An 18,864-nucleotide genomic window follows, 5' to 3' on the forward strand; every position below is an offset into this window, starting at 1 on the left:
GCGAGTGCTTAACCTCGTAGGTGATAGGTATGTGGCGCTACCAAGGTCGTGGTGTACGGGAAACCCTGGTCCCTGGGAGGTAGGGGTTCCAGTAGCAGAGTTAAGCGAGAGGGCGCAGAGTGAGGACGGCAGAAACCTAGGGTGGAAGAAAGTTGACAAGGTCCTGTAGATTACATACAGCAAGTCAGTTACTCATAGTTAGTTAGTCCTGTACCCTCGTACGTGGCAGGCACTGGGTAGTAGGTAGGGATACGAGCTCGACAAGTCGAGGCCTCCACCTCGATCCGGTCCAACCGTGGACTGAGACATCCGGGTGGCAAAAATGTCGAATGATGTGCCATTGAGGAACCAGAAAGAACAAACACGTCTCTCTCTTTGTCTCACGTCTGACCTTGACTGACGATCAGGATCCTCTATTTCCCCGACGTGTCTTGACAGAGGCCGGGGCTGCAGGAATCCAGGACGGCCGGAGAAATGCGGTGTGACTACCTACTTCTGGGTGTCACTGCTCTTGAACTCCGTGGAAGAATAAGCTGCAAAAAGGCTGCATAGAAAAAATAAAATCCCCGGAAACTCGGGTGGCGAAGTGAATGTGTGTCACTCCAAAAGGTCTCGAGGCCCAAGAACCTTGGATTGCGGGGTTGGAAGAGACTTGGTATAGCTCTTGTCCTGGACGAGTTTAGTTCCAGGCCCTGGTAATGCGAGTAGGCGACCCTCGACCCTTGTGCGCCCCGCTCCTTAATGCCCTCGCCCGAGAGCGCTGTCTTTCGACCTCTTTTTTTCTTGCTTATTGGCATCCGCTAAGCCCCGTCGAGAGCTTGTTGAGCACTGCGGGCCTGAGGCTGGGGCAAGTTCCATGTAGCTTAGCACATACCTATCCCTATGGAGTAAGTTAGGTGGTAGGTAAATAGCGGGTGAGGCATTGAACAAGGGAAATCCCTGCTGCGGAAAGAGCTTTGGCTACTATATCCGAGCCGCTGTTGGTGATGACTGGAGGTGAGAGAGCCTCAAGCCCCAGCCTCGCTGGACAGTTGTCTTCTTCTCGGGCACTGCTGGAGGGGAGTGTGGTGAGGGGATGATTCCTTACCGGGAGGGAGAAGGGGCCAAGAAGATCATCCGTTTACCTACACTCGTGTTCAGACACAGAATCAGACTCAGCCTGACTCTTACCATTCGGCCCCCCAACAAGTTTCAAGGATACCAGAAAGAGCAGTAGCAGCAACAGATATGGCAATAGTTCAGCGGGACAGAACTGACGCCCAAATGCTCAGCCGACCAACAGGGCCGGGCTGCCTCTCTGTCTGTCTGATGTCACGGGCTGGGAAAGAAGCTGCTCCAGCTCAGAACGGGTCCATGCGAATGAGTTGGCCTTGTGCGTGCTGCTCGTACCTACCTGGGTACCCATGGCTCGGTTTTTCGCTTACTGCAAGCGGTCATTGCATCGTCATAATTATTTGCTGCTGGTTGGTTGAGAGGGAAGGGCGCGAGCCTGTGCCCGACTTGCTCCAGCTGCCTGCCACTTGCCTAGTTGAGGATCGAAAGAAGAAAGAAAAATTATGTAATTCTTGCGGCTGTCACGAAAAGAAAACCGCGGACAACAGCGGAGGCGGACGAAACGGAAGCTGCAATGGAGGTTTCCGTGGGTGGAGTGTAGAACGGGTGATTGTTAGCAATGAACACTGAGCGTGCAATGGGTGCGCACAACCAGGTACGAAAGCGAAAGAGAGTGACAGACGGAGGGGGAGAGAGTGAGTACCTAGGGAGCTAGGTAGAGAGAGCAGAATAGACAATAGGTACTTTGCACACAGGATGGAAGGGGCCATGCACAGTCAGTGGCAGGACCAGGCAGACGGATCGAGCGGCTTACGGCAGCGACGGCACAAGAAGCAAAGAGGTCAGTGACAAGAAGGCAGCATCTACATACATACATACATACATACATACATCATGTCTTTCTCCTCTTGCCTTCTGTACCAAGTACCCATCCCTACAAACTGAATCGAGGGTGTACTACTTGGAGCAGTTAGTAGCACTGGGAGTAGCAGGTATTCAGTGTGGGTGGGCCACCAAGGGTCAGCTCCCTGCAAGCTTTTCTAGGTAGTGACTGCTCACATCTGACCTCACGCGGATATGGTGGGTAGGTGTGTGGACCAGGTGGAGAAGAAGCAGACAAGAGCTGGAGAGAGCTGAATGTATGTTGGACTTTTGATCCGGCTTGCCACTCGCCAGGTACAATCAGACGATCAACAAAGGATTAGGAGTTTGCCCGCGTCCCATCGCCTTTTTGAACGTCCTTCACTCTTTTTTTTCTTCTCTTCCCTCTCAGCCTTGGGAGACAAACCAGAAAGGAGAAATGCTCGTAGGAAATGCTGGTGTAGAAGACAACATGGCCCAGGATATATAGCATTGTCGCATCGACATCGCTGCAGGATATCAATGCGAAATATATGTATAGTATCGCCACTATGAATTACCACGTGTGAGAGACATGGAAAAAGGAGCCAAAGTCGCCGCGAGCCCAGAGTGCTGCTGGTCGCCAAAGGCTGGTCATATGCCCATATTACATTCCCTTTTACCATGGTTTTTCGGTTCCCCCTTTCGCGCCGTTGCTGTGAGTTTTGACAGGTGTCATGTCGTCGTCGGTGATCGTTGTCGTTGATCAAAATTGCAAGGAAAATCATAACCCATTCATCGTCCCTTTTGTGCACAATCCCTCCCACATCGTTCCATTACATATCCACTAGCTTCCTTCCCCACTCCCTCTACTCAAGCACGGCCGGGGAACTGAGGAAATCTACTTGCGGTTCCAGTCACCCCAGGTCTGGGAGCAAGGAGCAGTGACGGTCTCAGTGATGTAGACAGATTCCGGAGCAGGAGTGTAAGTGACAGTCTCGACCTCAGTCGAGTAGACGGTGCTGTAAGCAGTGGTAGTGGTGGGGACTAAAAAGATCCGAGTTAGCTGAAGCTCGAACTGCAAGTTATTCGCTCAAAGCCGAACTTACCGGTGATGGTGGTGTAGACGGGCTTGGTCTCAGTCGTAGTCACGGTAGCAGTGGAGTAGACAGTGCTGTAGGTGGTGGTTGGCTGTTTCCAACATGTTAGTACATGCCCTTCAACAGGGTCCATTGGGGGCATATCTGACCTTGTAGATGGTGGAGTAGGCAGTGGACCAGGCGGTCGAGTAGACGGTAGAATAGGCAGTGGACCAGGCGGTGGAATAGACGGTCGAGTAGGCAGTGGACCAGGCAGTCGAGTACTCAGTGGTGGTCACATATTCGGTGCTGGCGACGCAGGTGCTGGACCAGTCGTTCCAGGTACCGTCTCTCTTGACGGCAGCAGCGGCAGCGCCGGCGATGAAGAGGGCAGCAGAGAAGAACTTCATTTTGCTTGGGGGTTGTGGGTTGGAGTCGGTTGACTAAACGAGGGAGATGGGAGTGTTGGAAAACGAAAGGCTGTTGAAAGCGAAGGAAGATCTTTGGAGTAGATCGTTGGATTGGATTGTGCTTGCTGGTTGGGCTGATGATGGAGGAAGAAAAAAGTTGATTGAACAACCTACCGTCATGGCTTTATATCCTTGACCGGAGAGGTCGAGGACTCCCGAGTACCCAAAGAGGGGACAATGTGCAGAGCATGATGGCTGGGGCTGCATTCAACTTGATGCTGGGTGGTTTTCCTTGGTTTCCGTGTCTCTCAGCTGACGATGGCACTGAAAGAGGCAATAACGAGGAGCGGGGGCCGTGGTGGGCGGGCGGAGCAAGACACTGTTAGCCCAGAGGAGGCCAGGCGAGGGGGAGGTAGCCTGGAGGTGGACCTCTGGACGGCCCTGGACCTCTGCATGTCGTAAAAGCTGGACGAATCCGCATCCACGGGTGGTGTATGTGGTCAGCCATTCAGCATTTCCCATGACCAAATCCATTGTGTCGACCAAAAAAGGCACGCAGTGAGGCGCGGAAGCTGTGCTGTGCAAAGTTTTTCCTGTCAGTCTGTGAAGTCAAACTTCGGTTTCTTGGAATGGCGAAAATAGCTGGCGCCTTGCCGGAAGGGGCTCTTGGCGTGAGCTGTGGCGTGGTCTTAGCCCCGTGCTTAGCCCCGAGCTAGAGCTCCCCCGCACGGCGCCGGGCCAATGGGGTCTGTGCGTTAGCGACCAACCTCCCCGCCTGCCCGTTGTCTTTCCCGTGTGGTGTTTACCGGCTTTGACTCGCCATGTTTCGCATGGGCTGCAGCCGCTAGGCCCCGTTGGGGCGCTATACGCTAGCCAGGTATGCGGTGGTACAGCGGCAGCCTTCTGGCTCGAGTCCAGCCTCCCTCGTGGCCTCAACGCCCAACGTCCCAACGGCTTGTCGTTCATGCCGTGCCACAAGTTCGCTCCGTATTGGTGGAACTGGGGGTGGTGAGGGCGGTTTGTTCTCTTGCACACGGAAGCATCGTCTTCCAGCAAACAATAGGTAACTCCGACCGGCGGCGGGGCTGCCACAATACCTGTAACGAGTATAGAGGCCTCCACTGCTGCCGCTATCCCCTATTTGGATGCCACACCACCGAGATTTACGTCATGCTCATCACGGTCTCCCATCAGCTCCATAATCTCCATCATCTCCATCAGCGCCAAGCAGAGGTTGAATAGGTAATGACTTCGCAAGGAATAAGCCGTCCTGAGGGTTCACGTAGCATTATGCTCGCAGCTCCGTGCTCCGGTAGCTCTGCTTGTGTGCGGGCGTACGGATCATCGGACTTTGGTGTCCTTTTGAATTCGCCCTTGCACCGTTCAAAAGACAATCTTGCGTTGAAGCGAGCTGTACGAGGTATGTAGGAACATACACTGGAGGAATCCTTAGTCGACGCCAGGTACCCGAGTATTTAACACCCAATTCTGCATGGTACAGTACAAGCACAAGGCAGCTTCATACATGAAATCTTTGTCAGACGCGCGCCCAGCCTGTCACTCTCGTTTCTGGCACAATGCCCCAAGCGAAACTACCTACTAGGTATTATTGTGCGGAGACGATTCATTTCGCTAAGGAAATACCCGCCTCAGCAGGGGCATCCAAAGGCTTAGCCAACAGCCTAAGCAAATATCCATTGCCACCCTCTCTGTAAACTTTTAACGGAGTATACCGTGTATACTCTATTCCCTCTCTATGTAACATATTTGGATTTCTGATCGGAGGAGCAGTGTTCTCGGCCTGGTCTTCCGATCCAGCTCTGCGCGGGTGGAGAGCAAGCTCTAACCCTCGGGTGGTCTGAGAGCGACGCTGAGGTGGTATTCTAGTAGCCATCACTAAGACATTCGGGACCTATGGGACGCCAGGCACGAAAGGATTATGTGTGACTCGTGGAATCATCAATGAGGTTAATAGCATCCCCCGAATCGGATGGCTGGACGGTGGGCCACGGACAGAGCAGGGCTATGCATGTCTGGAAGGGCGAGCGATTCCCAGTTTCAGTACTGCAGGAAGTTGTTCCTGGCCATCGACTCCAAGAATCCTTTTCCACATCGACCTGAAACAATAATACGTCTACGCCATGGTTTTTTTGATTTCTCCATGGGCTGGTTGGGACCGGCTATTCGCTGTCGAGTAAAGGACCTACCACATGTCTTTATGCACGGAGTTTTCGGCTTCCCGTAGGTAGTACGAGGTACCCGGGACATTCACTCGGTGCTCCATCAACACACATGGTATTGTTGTGGCCCTCCTGTGGTGCTTCGTACCTTTGTGGCGTTCCAGCTCTAGCGTCTACCACATAAGGCTGCGGACACTGTCAGAGCAGTTCCGCTGCCGAGTCTCACACCGTGCGGTGAGACTGGCTGGGCCGCAACCGACAGCCTAGCCATCGGGGATGATCTTTCCAGCAGTCGCATATGCTGGTCGAAGCGGTCGGGCCTGAGCAACAATTGAGAGCGGCTGGACGAACAGGAAGATGCACATTGTCCCCGACGCCTTGTTCTCCCCTCCCGAAGAGCTACGGGATGCATGCATCTTCTGAGAAAGATCGTCGTCCCTCAGCCGTGCTGGTACGACGTGTGGTAGCATCTGCATGTCCTACTGGTCCTGGTGACCAGAGTCATCCCAAACCTAAGCAGGGGCCGGGGCTGTTTCTCCTGCATGCTGCGTCTGCGAGATTCTTCATTCTTCCATGTGGTCAGGGTGTGGGTTGGAGTGGACGCACACTTCGCATGGACAGAGAGGGTCGAAGCAAAGAGAACATGGGGAGTTGCGGCTCATGTTAGGCAGGATTCGGTTCGCGAGACCTGCCATCAGGACGGGGATTCCTTCCCAAAGACTGTCTTGTATGACCAAGCTGGCTTTCAATCTATCCCAGATTTCCCACTTTGACCTTCCCATCTACCCAAATGATCACGTTCGTCTCAAATCCACCTCACGATTCATATTCCGCCATGAAAAAAAGCCACCAATGACCACGTCTTCCACCCAATCTGCTTTGATCACTGGTCAGCGGCCAGCTCAAAAAGCGCAATCGTCTCGCAGAAGTTCGCCTTGTTCACACTGTACGGCACCACGTCCGTTCCCTCGTAACTAATCATGTACTGCGATCCCTTGGTGCTTAAAGCCCAGAGGTAGACATCCGTCGAATTGCGAAAGTCCACCATTCTCTCCTGGCAGCTCTCCGTGCCCAAGCACGCCTGCGTGTTCCAGTTCTCGAAGAAATTGTACAGCCCGCCGCCGTACATGAAGATCGAACTCGAGTTGACGATCCGCAGACCCCAAGTGCGGGCGCAGTTGGCCTGCACGCAGTCCGAGTAGTCCGGGTCATTCCAGGACGCTTGTGGTGTGAAGGGCGTCAGTGCGTTGGGATTGCCCTGGAAATACGCTGTTTCGTGTTGGATGTGGCCCATGAAGACGTTCTGCGCGTTGACGAAATGGTAGTCAAACATGACCGAGTGTTCAGCCGCAGTGCCATAGAGCCACAGCGGGCCTTGCGACTCAAAAAGGAAGCCACTGCAGAACCACCAGGTCAGTAAAGTTCTTTTCCCTCTGTTCATGTCTGTTTAAAAGGGATGTAGATGCAGACGGAATACTTCTCACCCTTTGTTGAAAATATAAATCTGCTGGCGGTCGGCCATATCCAACTCGTGATCCGCGACCCATCCCCAAGTGTTTTCAAAGTACCCATTCGCCTGGCTGGTGACATGCAGCAGCAGAAACGCGCCGAGGCAATTCGTCAAGACCGGGTTCGATCCCGCAATCGGTGTTGCAGGGGTCTTTATACAGACATCCTGTTGCAACTCGGTACCTGCTGAGCCGCCGATACGCCAGTGGGCATCCCATATGCCGGCCAACGCCGGCCCAGCAGCCTGGATATTCCACTCCACGAGAATAGCTCCCGGACAGGGCCCTTTGACTTCGAAGATGATGTCTGAGATTTCAACTGTGCCGACATCACCAGGATTACCTATTTTCCACATGGGTTGCGGGTTGAATTGGTCCCCGAAGAACGATCCAGTAGCCATGATGATGCTGTAGAGTTCGCCCGTGATCTTGACATCCACTGGAACGTTGACGGTGGATGAAACGATGTAAGCTCCCCTGTCAAAGTAGACAACTTTTCCACTTGATTGGGCAAGATTGAAGAGTGCCTGCATCGCAACCGTATCATCTGGAAAGAAAGAAATGTTAGACAGGGACCAAAGCGGGTGTTTCAGCACACGAAGACACACCTGTAGAGCCATCGCCCACGAGCCCATTTGCTTTGGCGCTTAGGAATCCTGTATCCCAATCCAGGGTCTCGTATTGTGGTTTGACGCGGTAGATGTATTGTCCATTACTATCTACCAATGACGAAGGTCGAGGGATCGGGGCCAGCGCTCTTTGGATCGTCGTTTCTTGGGCGGAATAAGCGGTCTGGCTCGCATTCGAATAGGAGCAAGTCGTGCCATTGAAGAACTGGCCATTCAGAGCTGCGCCCGCCGTTGTCCAGGCATTTCCTTGCGCCCAGAGATCGATATACTGTTGGCCAGCAAGAATCGTTCTGGCTTGAGTCCCTCCAGCGGCCGAAATGGCGACCTCGCTGCCCGTGAAGTCAACTTGCTCGATGACCAGAGTGCCCGCGGCTTGAGGCGAACTGTAGCCAGGGGCATAGGGTGTGAGGATACCCTGAGTCGCAGATATCACACTATCGATTATGACAAGAGAACCGACAGCCAGGTTGGAGAAACCGCCACTAGTCATGTCGATCCCGACATCGCAATTCGTGATGGTGACCTGAGTGAACAACCACACCCAGTCGAAGTTCATTGAGATGGCCGTCAAACAGCCATCGAACTGTAACTTGCGCGTTGTGAATTGCTGATTCCCAAGGTAAGCGCCGATGGAGCCGCCGGTGATGACCACGTCGGAGAAAAAGCCTCCCGATCCATTCTCCATGTATATGCCTTGTTGCGCATTGTTTACCACGTCCTTGTCCACCATGTTGATGACGATGTTCTGCAGACTGGTGGCTTGGGCTACCTGCCAATGGATGCCGGCCGTACTCAAGGGAGCGTTTGTCATGTCAATGATGAAGTTACGAACTTGGCGGTAGAAATTGTTCTGGTTGGCGTACCACTCGGCGCCGCTGCCGGCCGGAATGTAGATGTCTGCATCAAACACAGCCAACCCAACGAGATTGGTGAAATTGGAACTGACTCTGATGGTGGGTGGGTTGACAGCATCGCCCACCATCTGCGTGAAGTAGTACATGACCAAAGGTTTCGAAACGTTATACGTTCCTGGCGGAAAATAGACCAGTGCTGGTGTCACGGTCGACGACTGGCAAAACGATCCGTATGATGCATTGCCTCCGCCACAGCGATCCCCAGGGGCGGAGATCGCTAGGTTAATAGCATCAGAATCGTCGTGTAGGCCGTCTCCTGCAATCAATGTCAGTGTGCGGAAGCAAGACTTGACCCTCCAATACGTACCAAAGGCTCCATAATCCATGACATTTCGAAACACCGGATAGGTGGGATCCCCAAACGCGACTGTACCTACATTAGGCTTGTTGGCGAGCCAATAGGTAGACTGTTGCGCCGCTACCGACTGGAAAAGAATTGAGAGGTGTAGAAGGGTGAGGAAGACAGCTGGAAGAGGAGGATGCATCTTCGTGTAATCCGGGTCTATCAAAAGATAACCGGCGTCCCTGTGGTATCGCAGGACGAATATTAAGCAGAACGGAAGACCTCCTCTGATCAAGCTGCAAAGGAATGTCTCATGACACGAGTCGACTTGAGGCTGGTCTGCGACGCGTAGTGATCCAACCGACCGCGAGGAATGTGCTTGGCTGGAATGTGGCTTCGAGACAACAAATTCCATCATGTAGAACATACGGGATTGCCAGTTGCCCAACGCAAAACTTCTCCCCACTGAATACCTCCCTCATTTTGCAACTCCAGGAACCGTAGCTTTCGAGCCAGTCTCGAAAATGAGGGTGGTAACTCTTCTCCTAGTCGCCGTCAGCGCGTCGGTCCAGAGCATTGCAGCACTCACAGTCGAAAGAAGCAGTGACAGGCACGTTTAGACTCCAAGGATATCGTTCCTCTATCGCGAGGCTGACCTCCGTCACAGCTCAGTCGGTGCCAATGCCCCGGACGATAGCCTCACACCAATTCCGATCCAAAGTGGTAATGAAGGCAGCGTTACCTGCAATGAATGCGCCAAAGACCCAGGAATTTGTTGTCCAGTCGAATGTCAGAGTGATGGTAACTGCCCCAACATTGCAATTGAAAATGCAGGATGGTAAGAATCACCTTCTGCCGAGCTTCGCTTTCAGGATCTGACGCATCTGGTAGGCTTATCGACGGCATGAAGATCACCAGCAACTCAAAAAAACATTAGAGTTCTGAATTCTCATGATCTCGATGAAGGAAATGAGATGCTGCGTGAAGGAGTGCTCTGCGTCTTAGGGAGTTTGCGGGAAATTTGTCCGACGTGGAAATAAGAGAATGACAAGAAGGGCCTGTGGTTTCTCGCTGTGTCAAATTGAGACGCGTTAGGGATGGATGCAAGACTGCCAACAACTGTATACTACATATTGTATTGGGATATCATCAGCACGAAGCAATTCCCAAACACCGTGCGTGCTCGTCAGTTTCGTTCGATGCGTTCCCTATTCTCGATTCGCCGTGTTGATAGTCTGATATAAAGCAGCGCATCGGAGCAACTGTGAGGAGCACTGTTGCCTAAGTTGAGATGATGTCGGGTTCAGTCTCCGTAGGCATGTTTAATTTCCTTTTCAAATCGCTGCTGAATCTTCTTTCTCTGAACCTTTTGGGCTGGGGAGATCATACCCTGGGATACGGTTAGTACTCGACGTGGAGAGCTGTGGACCACTTACATTTTGAGGAGTCCATTCCTCGTCCGCCAGGACCACGCCGTCAATGATCTCAATGCCAGCAAGACCAGCGTCACGACCCGCTTTCTGCACTTCCTTCAGCACGATTCCATTGAGTTTTTCATCGTGGACCATCTCTTCTAGATTCTCTCCCTGGATGCCATTGGCTGCTGCGATTTTCTGCAAGGTAGCTTCAACTGGTACGATGATCGCAATCGGCTTCGCTTTGTCTTGAGCAGCAAAAACACAGATGTTGCCAACAACCGGGGCGGTTCGGTAGGCGGACTCCAGTTTTTCGAGGGCAATGTATTCACCATTCAGTGTCTTGACCAAGTTTTTCTTGCGGTCGATGATGCGAAGGTGGCCATTGGCATTGAATTCGCCAATATCGCCGGTCTTGAACCATCCATCATCAGTAATTGCTTCTTGGGTCTCTTTTTCATTGTCCCAATAACCTTCTGTGACTGAAGGGCCTCGAATCCAAATTTCGCCTTGAGGAGGTTTGTTCGTCGAGAAGTACCCAGCATCAGGAAAGTCGACCAGCTTGATCTCAATACATCCTGTGATGTCCCCCAAGGCATGGGGATCCCACGCCAAAGGGTCTTGAATGCAGCCCATCGCAGAAGTCTCGGTGAGGCCATAGCCAGAAATCATGGGAGTGACTGCATAACTGATGAATTTGATGGTTTCTTCCGAGATAGGGCCGCCTCCGTTGAAAGCAATGCGAAGCCGGCCTCCCGTGGCATCCTTCAATTTCTTGAAAACCACGGCGTCCAGAATACCGGCGCCAGGCAGGCCCATTGAGAGCAGAGTCTGTTTCAGTGACAAGGCGCCCCAGAACATGTTCCTGACGATGAAGGAGCCTCCATTGACCTTGGAAAGAATACCCTTTTTGACGCTTTCCCAGACTGCGGGGACGCCTATCAGAATCGTGGGTCGAAATTCACGGATATCTCCCTTGCAATTCCGGACTGAAGAGTCAGACAAAGTCTTGGGGTTGCCATAGCCCATGGTTCCACCCCAGAACAAGCAAACGTTTTCAAACATGTACTCGAAAATGTGCGATTGGGGGAGATAAGTGAGCAATGCATCGGCCGGTCCAATATAGGGGGCCACGACCGTCTGGACTCCAGCCATTGCGGCAACCACGGCCTTGTGTTTGATGGTCACGCCCTTTGGTGGCCCAGTGGAACCAGAGGTATACATGATGCAGGCCAGATCTTCTGGGCTGGGAGGTACAGGGTCCACAGGATTCTCAGCACCGGACTTTCGAAGTTCTGCAAAGCTGAGGATTTTCAGATCGGGATGAGTGGATTTCAATTTGTCTAGGTCGGCTTGCTTGATCTCAGGTTCCGTGTTGTAAATGACAGTCTTGAGGTTCTTCACGTCCTTGAGGACTCTGAGTAAGGTGGGAACGAGGTTGGGATCTAGGAAAATGGCGACAGATCCGGTCTGAATGAGAGAGTGTTTCAGTCCCTCCTCACCGAGAGAGTCGTAAGCAGTGACTATGGGGATCGACTGAGAGGCGGCAGCATGCGACATGGCCAGCCAGTGAGCACTAGAGAGGTCAGACAAGGCATAAGCTTGGAGATGTGAACGACGTACCTCGTGGCACCGTACAGGTGCATTTTGTTTTCTTTGGAGATTCCAAGATGCGCCAAACCCGAGCCGCAGTCAAGAGCCAGCTTCTCATACTCGATGAAAGTCATATACTCGTAACCGCTGAGCTCGAAGTAGGTCCATTTCTTTTCCACCTCTTGCTCGCGGCCATCGACAATCTTTTTGACCTTCTTGTTCTCCACATGTGTCTTGATGATTCTTCTCGATCCAATAGCTTTGGCATTTCCGAACTTGGAGGCCGCCCGTTTGAGATTGTCAAAAATGGTTTTGACGTCATCTGAAGGTTGAACGATGAGCTTGTCTTTAGCCAGAGGGTTGCGTCGGGGAATGGTTTCGCCTTCTTTCTTCTCGTAGCCAGACGCATCGACAGAGAAAGGTGGTTTCCTGGTCATTTGAGGTTGGACATAGCCGTCGACCCTCGGCCGGTTGTCATTCTCGAGCGACATCTCGGCGACTGACTTGGACGCAATGACGGAGGATGGAGGACTGCGGCAGGTGATCCGTCGTCAAATTCGAGGAACCGGAGCCCTGCGCGATAGAGGTTATTGTTGGGATGGATTGGGGAACAGGGTTGGTTTTGTTTGCCGTTCCCACCAGGACGAGATGACGACACAGAGGAGCGTGCGGCAGAGGAGTGAGGTAGTATGAAGAGAGAGATAAAGAGCGATAATAAAGGTTAGAAAGGGGAAACGAGGTGTAGCTGCCTGCGTTGCGACCAGGATGTTTGTGGCGCGGTAAGGTTTCTTGAGCGTCAAAGGGAGGAAGGATGCTTGTGTGCGAGTTTCTTGTGAGTGTCAGAATCCCCCAACCTCACAAACCTCCTGGCTACGTAGTAGCAGTAGTACTAATCGCAGGCTGGCCGGTTTGGCGCGGCCGGTGAACGAGCAGCGAGTAATCCGGGGTTGGGGTTTGAATGAGCTAACTCGTTACGTCACTTGGCTCCCAGCTGCCCAGCTACTGTACTCGTAGGGGTGCCTACCTAGCTCGCTAGGTAAGTATTGGGTGGCAGTACCTCACCTAGGTATCGACCTAGGCATTCCCAAGGTCGTTCCAAGCCCCTTTACCGCCAGATATCGGGGATTTAGCCCAGAATAGTAGGTTTCAGCTTGCTGGCCACGACCGAGTACACTTAGGTGCATTCCCCTTTTGTTAGGAGCTGATGTGTTGCGATGCGAGCGGAAACAGGTCCTGTTGACTCGGGTGGCGGTGCACGATGCTGTGTCACCAGTCACCCACAGTGACTTGCCCCGGTGATCAACAAATGTGATCGGGGCGGCGGATCAATTGGTCGGCCCGATCAGCCTGGCTCCATCACCAGGACTCGCCTGACCTCAGTGCCAGCGACTCAGAGCCAGGAACGAACGTCCTTCGTCTTTTATCAGCCAACGTTGAGTCCTTTTCATCACCAATATCCATGACCCTCAACGCTGCATGGGACCTACCGTGTGTCCAACCCAGGAGATCTTGCAGTCCACGGCCCTGGGGTGCCTGTACGATTACATAGGCCGCCATAAGCACCATATGCATCGTCGTCGGATCCCATCCAAAGGCTCCACTTAGCCTGTCCCGTCCACGAACATCTCTCAGGTAAGGCTATTACTCTCCTTTTGTTTTGTCATGTCGAGTCGAGCAAGCCCATTATCGCTCAACCGTGTCTCTTTTGGGTCGACGCTCACGGTACCGCTCTACCGCGCCATCATGCTTATGTGAGCCTACCGCTGCTTGTGGTGCCTGTGATTCAGCGTTCATTCAGTTTGCGGAGCAGACAAGCCCTGTTGTTGGACCTACCATTTCCGGAGAATAAGCGGCAATGACATCCCAGTCACTTCTCGCCGCCTTGGGACGACCTATTGAAGATGCTGGCGAAGGTATGTCACACTGAGTACAGCTATCTAGGGCGATGGGGTTCTGACCGAGAGCTCTAGAAACTTTCCTTTTGTTCAGCCGAGACATCCCGAGCAACAACCTGGGCTTTGTAGACCCCAAGGCCGATTCTTTGGAGATTGAAATCGCTGGCCATGACTACATTCTACAGCAGTCCCCAGGCCTTCTCCACTCCAATAGACAGGAAGGAACCACAGGGGCGGTGATATGGAAGATTACGCCGCTTCTAGCCGCCTGGTTGATGTCGTTGCCTCCAATACTGAGTGGCGTTCTGCATGACACTGCAGTCGTGGTCGAGCTTGGTTGTGGCGTCACTGGTTTGCTTGGCCTGGTCCTGTCGAGGCTTGTGCAGTGCTATGTCCTTACGGATCAACCTTATGTGGTGAAGTACCTGAGAGAGAACATAGCTGCCAACTCGACATCTGCGAAAGGGAAGAAGAACCACAGGAAGAGACCCAACGAGAAAACAGTGGCTCAGGAAGAATGCCTCAAGATTTTACCTTTGGACTGGGAGGCGGACAGCGTTGCGAATCTCAAGTCAGCCATCCCACCGGGCGCTGTGATTGACCTGCTCGTCCTCTGCGACTGTGTTTATAATGAGTACCTCATCTCTCCGTTGGTGCAGACCTGTGTGGATGCGTGCCGTCTGACATCCTCGGCAACAAAATCGACTATGGTTCTGGTGGCTCAACAGCTTCGCTCTGATACAGTCTGCGAATTGTTCTTGGCCGCCTTGATGCAGGAGTTTAACGTATGGCGCATCCCGGACCAAGAGCTTTCGTCCCAGCTACGATCTGACTCGGGCTATGTCGTCCATCTGGCCACCCTGAAAGATGAGGTCGGGAAATTGGAATAGAAGATTTAAATCCTTTGCGCGCAGAACCTTTATCCGTGAAATTCTCCGACATGTGCATCCTTGACCCCTGTATATCAGTAACATAGAGCGGCGAGACTCGAGCTCCCGCCTGTGCCTGATGAGGCGAAGGTTCAAGGATGGCGCCTTGACTTTCCACTGGTCAGAAAGGGATCAGGCTGGCGGGGCTTGGCGGTGGCTCCCTTTCGAGTCTTGGGATGTTTTTGGGGGCATGTTGATTCCAGTTCTCCCTCCGCCATCGACTGCCACCTGCACATGGGAAAAATTGCTCTGGTGTCCCGGGCTGTCTTGATATCCTCACGTCTCCATCGCCTCGAAGCTTTTGTGGTTTTCTAGGCTGTTTTGTTGTATCTAAGCATTGGCCCTATCAAGGGCAGCATTCCTCGACGGCCATGGACCTGCGCACCACCATTCAGTCGACTTTGTCAGCCGACGCAACCATCCGTTCTCAAGCTGAGACGGCCTTGAAGCAAGCTGAACAGCATCCCGGTTTCATTGGGGCCCTCCTCGACATCCTACAGTCAGAGCAGGACCCTCCAATCCGCCTCTCCGTTGCCGTCTACCTCAAGAATCGAATATCGCGCGGATGGGCTACCGAACACACTCCTCACCAGCCCATTTCCGAGCCCGAACGAAAACCCTTCAGAGACCGCTTACTGCCTGTCTTGTCCTCCTCTCCTCCGTTGATACGAGCACAGCTCATTCCCATCCTCCAGACCGTCCTGCAGTACGACTTTCCTGCAAAATGGCCCGAGCTCATGGACATTACTCTGCAACTGATGAACACTCAAGATGCCAATCAAGTCTATGCCGGGCTGCAGTGTCTGTTGGCTGTTTGTCGTACATATCGTTTTCGCGCCGGGGAAGAGAGGCAGAATCTGGACAAAGTCGTCAATGTGGCCTTCCCCACATTGTTGGGCATTGGGAACAAGTTGGTCAACGAGACCAGTCTGGAAGCGGGTGAAATGCTAAGGATATGTGTCAAATGTTACAAACACGCTGTCTACTATGGCCTACCTGTCCCGCTCCAGTCGCACCAGGCGACCGTAGACTGGTGCACTCTCTTCTTGACCATCATCTCAAAGAAGCCGCCGGAGAGTGCCATGCCCGAAGATGCTGATGATCGGGAACGCAATCATTGGTGGAAAGCACGGAAATGGTCCTATGCCAACCTCAACAGGCTCTTCGTGAGGTACGGGAACCCATCAGCTCTATCTTCCGCCCAGGAGAAGGAATATGGTGGGTTCGCGAAAAACTTCATCACGAATTTTGCGCCCGAGATTCTCAAGGGCTATCTCAGTGAAATTGAGAAATGGGTTGGGGGCAATTACTGGCTGAGCAAGCCTTCTCTGTCGTACACCTTGATCTTCCTAGAAGAGTGCGTGAAGCCAAAAACGATCTGGGACAAACTCAAGCCGCACATGGACAGTCTCATCAAGCATTTGATCTTCCCGGTCATGTGTCTGTCCGACGAAGACTTGGAACTGTTCTCAGACAACCCAGCCGACTACTTGCACCGCAAGCTCAACTATTACGAGGAAGTCTCCGCACCAGACATGGCCGCGACCAATTTCTTGATTGCCCTGACAAAGTCGCGGAAACAACAAACTTACGTCATCCTCTCGTACGTGAACGACGTCGTGTCGCGGTATGAGTCTGCTCCAGACGATCAAAAGAACCCGCGAGAGAAAGACGGTGCCCTTAGGATGATAGGCTCGCTTGCGTCAGTCATATTGGGCAAGAAGAGCCCAATCGCTGATCAGGTCGAATACTTCTTCGTGCGACATGTGTTCCCTGAGTTTAGATCTCCACATGGTTTCCTACGAGCCAGAGCCTGTGAGACAATGGAGAAGTTTGAGCAGCTGGATTTCAAGGACCAGAACAACCTCATGATCATCTATCAGAATATAATGGAGTCCATGGCTGATCCAGAACTGCCCGTCCGGGTGGAGGCTTCGTTGGCCTTACAACCCCTAATTCGGCACGATGCCATCCGCATCACCATGCAATCCAACATCCCGCAAATCATGCATCAACTGCTGCAGCTGATGAACGAAGTTGATGTCGACTCCCTGTCAAACGTCATGGAGGACTTTGTCGAAGTTTTCGCGGAACAGCTCACGCCCTTCGCGGTGGCTTTGAGCACGAATCTGCGAGACACGTACCTTCGAATCATCCGTGAAATTCTGGAACGGAACGAGGCTAGAGCGGCAGAAACTGGTGATGCACACAACGACTATCTGGACGACAAGTCCATCGCGGCATTAGGGGTGCTGCAGACAATCGGCACTCTTATTCTCACTCTCGAGGCAACACCAGATGTTCTGCTTCTTCTCGAATCCATTCTGATGCCGGTCATTACCATCACCCTCGAAAACAAGCTCTATGATCTCTACAATGAAGTCTTCGAAATCATTGATTCCTGTACCTATGCCTCGAAACGGATATCGCCAACGATGTGGCAAGCCTTTGAGCTCATGCACAAAACGTTCAAAGACGGCGCCGAGCTGTATCTAGAAGATATGCTGCCCGCCCTGGACAACTTCGTCAGTTATGGCCAGCAAAGGTTCATCGAACACCCGCCATATCTGGCTGCTGTAGCTGGCATGGTGCGCGATATCTTCTCCGATCCTAAGGTTGGAGGTGTGGACCGCATCTGTGGCTGCAAGCTGGCTGAGGCCATGATGCTGAATCTTCGAGGTGGCCCTCTTGACAGCTACATACCGACTTTTGTGGCTTTACCCATGGAGGTCTTGACCAGCGCTCAAGCCAAGACTGTGATCAGAAGTTACAAACTACATCTGGTGGAGATGGTTATCAATTGTCTCTATTACAATCCCATTCTGGCACTGCAGGTGCTCGAATCACATGGTTGGACCAACAAATTCTTTTCAATCTGGTTCGGCATGATCGACAATTTCCGCCGCGTCCACGACAAGAAGCTTTGCCTTGCCGCCATTTGCTCTCTGCTCACCATCCGCGCCGACCAAGTCCCTCATTCGGTTCAAACCGGCTGGCCTCGTCTCTTGACCGGAGCAACCTATCTCTTCCGAACTCTTCCCGCTGCGATCAAGCAACGGGAGGAAGCTGTCAAAGCCTCCGACGGCGTGTCTGACACGATATCAGACTACGGTTCGGACGACGACGCTGAAGATTGGGCCGATGACCCTGGTGCTGAGGGGCAAGAATGGGGCAACGTTAGTGCCGCCTCAGTGCCGGATACCAAAGGCGATATCAAGGACGAGTCGCAAGCTTATCTGGACTTCCTTAGCGAAGAAGCCAAGAAATTCGGCGCTCTGGCAGATGATGACGATGATAGTGTCCTTGATGATGACAGTCTGCTGGAGAGTCCGCTAGATAAGTTCGATCCGTACTCAGCGTTCAAAGAGTCGTTGGACAAACTCCAGGCAGAACAGCCTCAGCTATATCAAAACTTGACGGCAATCTTGGAGCAAGCCGATCGCGATGTCCTGCAGAGCGTCGTCAATCATGCGGCCGCAACGCAGGCTGCTCAAGTTCAACAAGCCCAGGCGCAGGGATAATATCTCTGGAATCGTGACACCACACAAGATTGGAGACTCCGTTCGAGTCTGCGGTTTGTGAATAGCGAGCAGCCGACGGTTGTATAAGCTGTGTTAATGGGGGTTTTGGCTTGGGGCGCCACTGAGAAAGAGGTGATATCAATTCTAACTTGAGCGTGAAGAGCAAGCGTTGTTTTTTGAATTATGGCAGCTATGGCGGTGCCTGGCCCCTGTTGCTTTTTGGAACGAAGCAATGGCTCCAGTGCTCTTTCGGATTGTGAAGGAAGTTGAAGATTTGAAGGCTGCGAGCAGCCAGCACAGGATTTATTTTCCAACCCTCTGCTGGGTGGACGGGTGTATGGCGAGCTGAGTGACGATGTCAACAAGAGGCGCTCCACCACACAAACATCCACATGCACAATCACCGGGACAGAGAGACGCAACATTTCGAGGTGTCGCCACCTTCGGAGGCGGATCAATGAGTCGTCTGAAAGGATCCGCCATTCAGGCAGTGGGCAATCAATCAGCCTCGGTCCCCCTGATTGCTGCCCACTCTGAACCCTCATCTTCTGGCTTTCAGATATTGCAACATCCTAAGAGAGGTGTATGTGGAAGCGGACCCAGGGAGTCGGAGCA

General features: G+C 52.7%; 5 protein-coding genes across 5 annotated transcripts; 2 read left to right on the forward strand and 3 right to left on the reverse strand.

Annotated features, from left to right (window-relative positions):
• Positions 1-2,794: 2,794 nt before the first annotated feature.
• On the reverse strand, positions 2,795-3,382 carry Z520_07950 (uncharacterized protein; the record flags this gene model as incomplete). The annotated part of the gene is made up of 3 exons (XM_016778447.1): positions 2,795-2,940; positions 3,003-3,084; positions 3,143-3,382. The coding sequence occupies 3 exons, from the start codon at positions 3,380-3,382 to the stop codon at positions 2,795-2,797; spliced, it is 468 nt and encodes a 155-aa protein (XP_016630295.1).
• Positions 3,383-6,445: 3,063 nt separating this feature from the next.
• Z520_07951 (uncharacterized protein) lies at positions 6,446-9,098 on the reverse strand (the record flags this gene model as incomplete). Its single annotated transcript, XM_016778448.1, has 4 exons — positions 6,446-6,959; positions 7,047-7,617; positions 7,679-8,869; positions 8,921-9,098. 4 exons carry the CDS (start codon positions 9,096-9,098, stop codon positions 6,446-6,448), a joined length of 2,454 nt encoding a protein of 817 aa, XP_016630296.1.
• A 1,101-nt stretch (positions 9,099-10,199) lies between these two features.
• Positions 10,200-12,395, reverse strand: Z520_07952 (uncharacterized protein; the record flags this gene model as incomplete). Its single annotated transcript, XM_016778449.1, has 3 exons — positions 10,200-10,286; positions 10,333-11,887; positions 11,935-12,395. 3 exons carry the CDS (start codon positions 12,393-12,395, stop codon positions 10,200-10,202), a joined length of 2,103 nt encoding a protein of 700 aa, XP_016630297.1.
• Positions 12,396-13,759: 1,364 nt separating this feature from the next.
• On the forward strand, positions 13,760-14,689 carry Z520_07953 (uncharacterized protein; the record flags this gene model as incomplete). Its single annotated transcript, XM_016778450.1, has 2 exons — positions 13,760-13,817; positions 13,875-14,689. 2 exons carry the CDS (start codon positions 13,760-13,762, stop codon positions 14,687-14,689), a joined length of 873 nt encoding a protein of 290 aa, XP_016630298.1.
• Positions 14,690-15,099: 410 nt separating this feature from the next.
• On the forward strand, positions 15,100-18,249 carry Z520_07954 (uncharacterized protein; the record flags this gene model as incomplete). The annotated part of the gene is made up of 1 exon (XM_016778451.1): positions 15,100-18,249. One exon carries the CDS (start codon positions 15,100-15,102, stop codon positions 18,247-18,249), a length of 3,150 nt encoding a protein of 1,049 aa, XP_016630299.1.
• Between the last annotated feature and the right edge of the window lie 615 nt (positions 18,250-18,864).

This window comes from Fonsecaea multimorphosa, assembly GCF_000836435.1.
Source record: "Fonsecaea multimorphosa CBS 102226 unplaced genomic scaffold supercont1.17, whole genome shotgun sequence".
NCBI classification, from domain to species: Eukaryota; Fungi; Ascomycota; class Eurotiomycetes; order Chaetothyriales; family Herpotrichiellaceae; genus Fonsecaea; species Fonsecaea multimorphosa.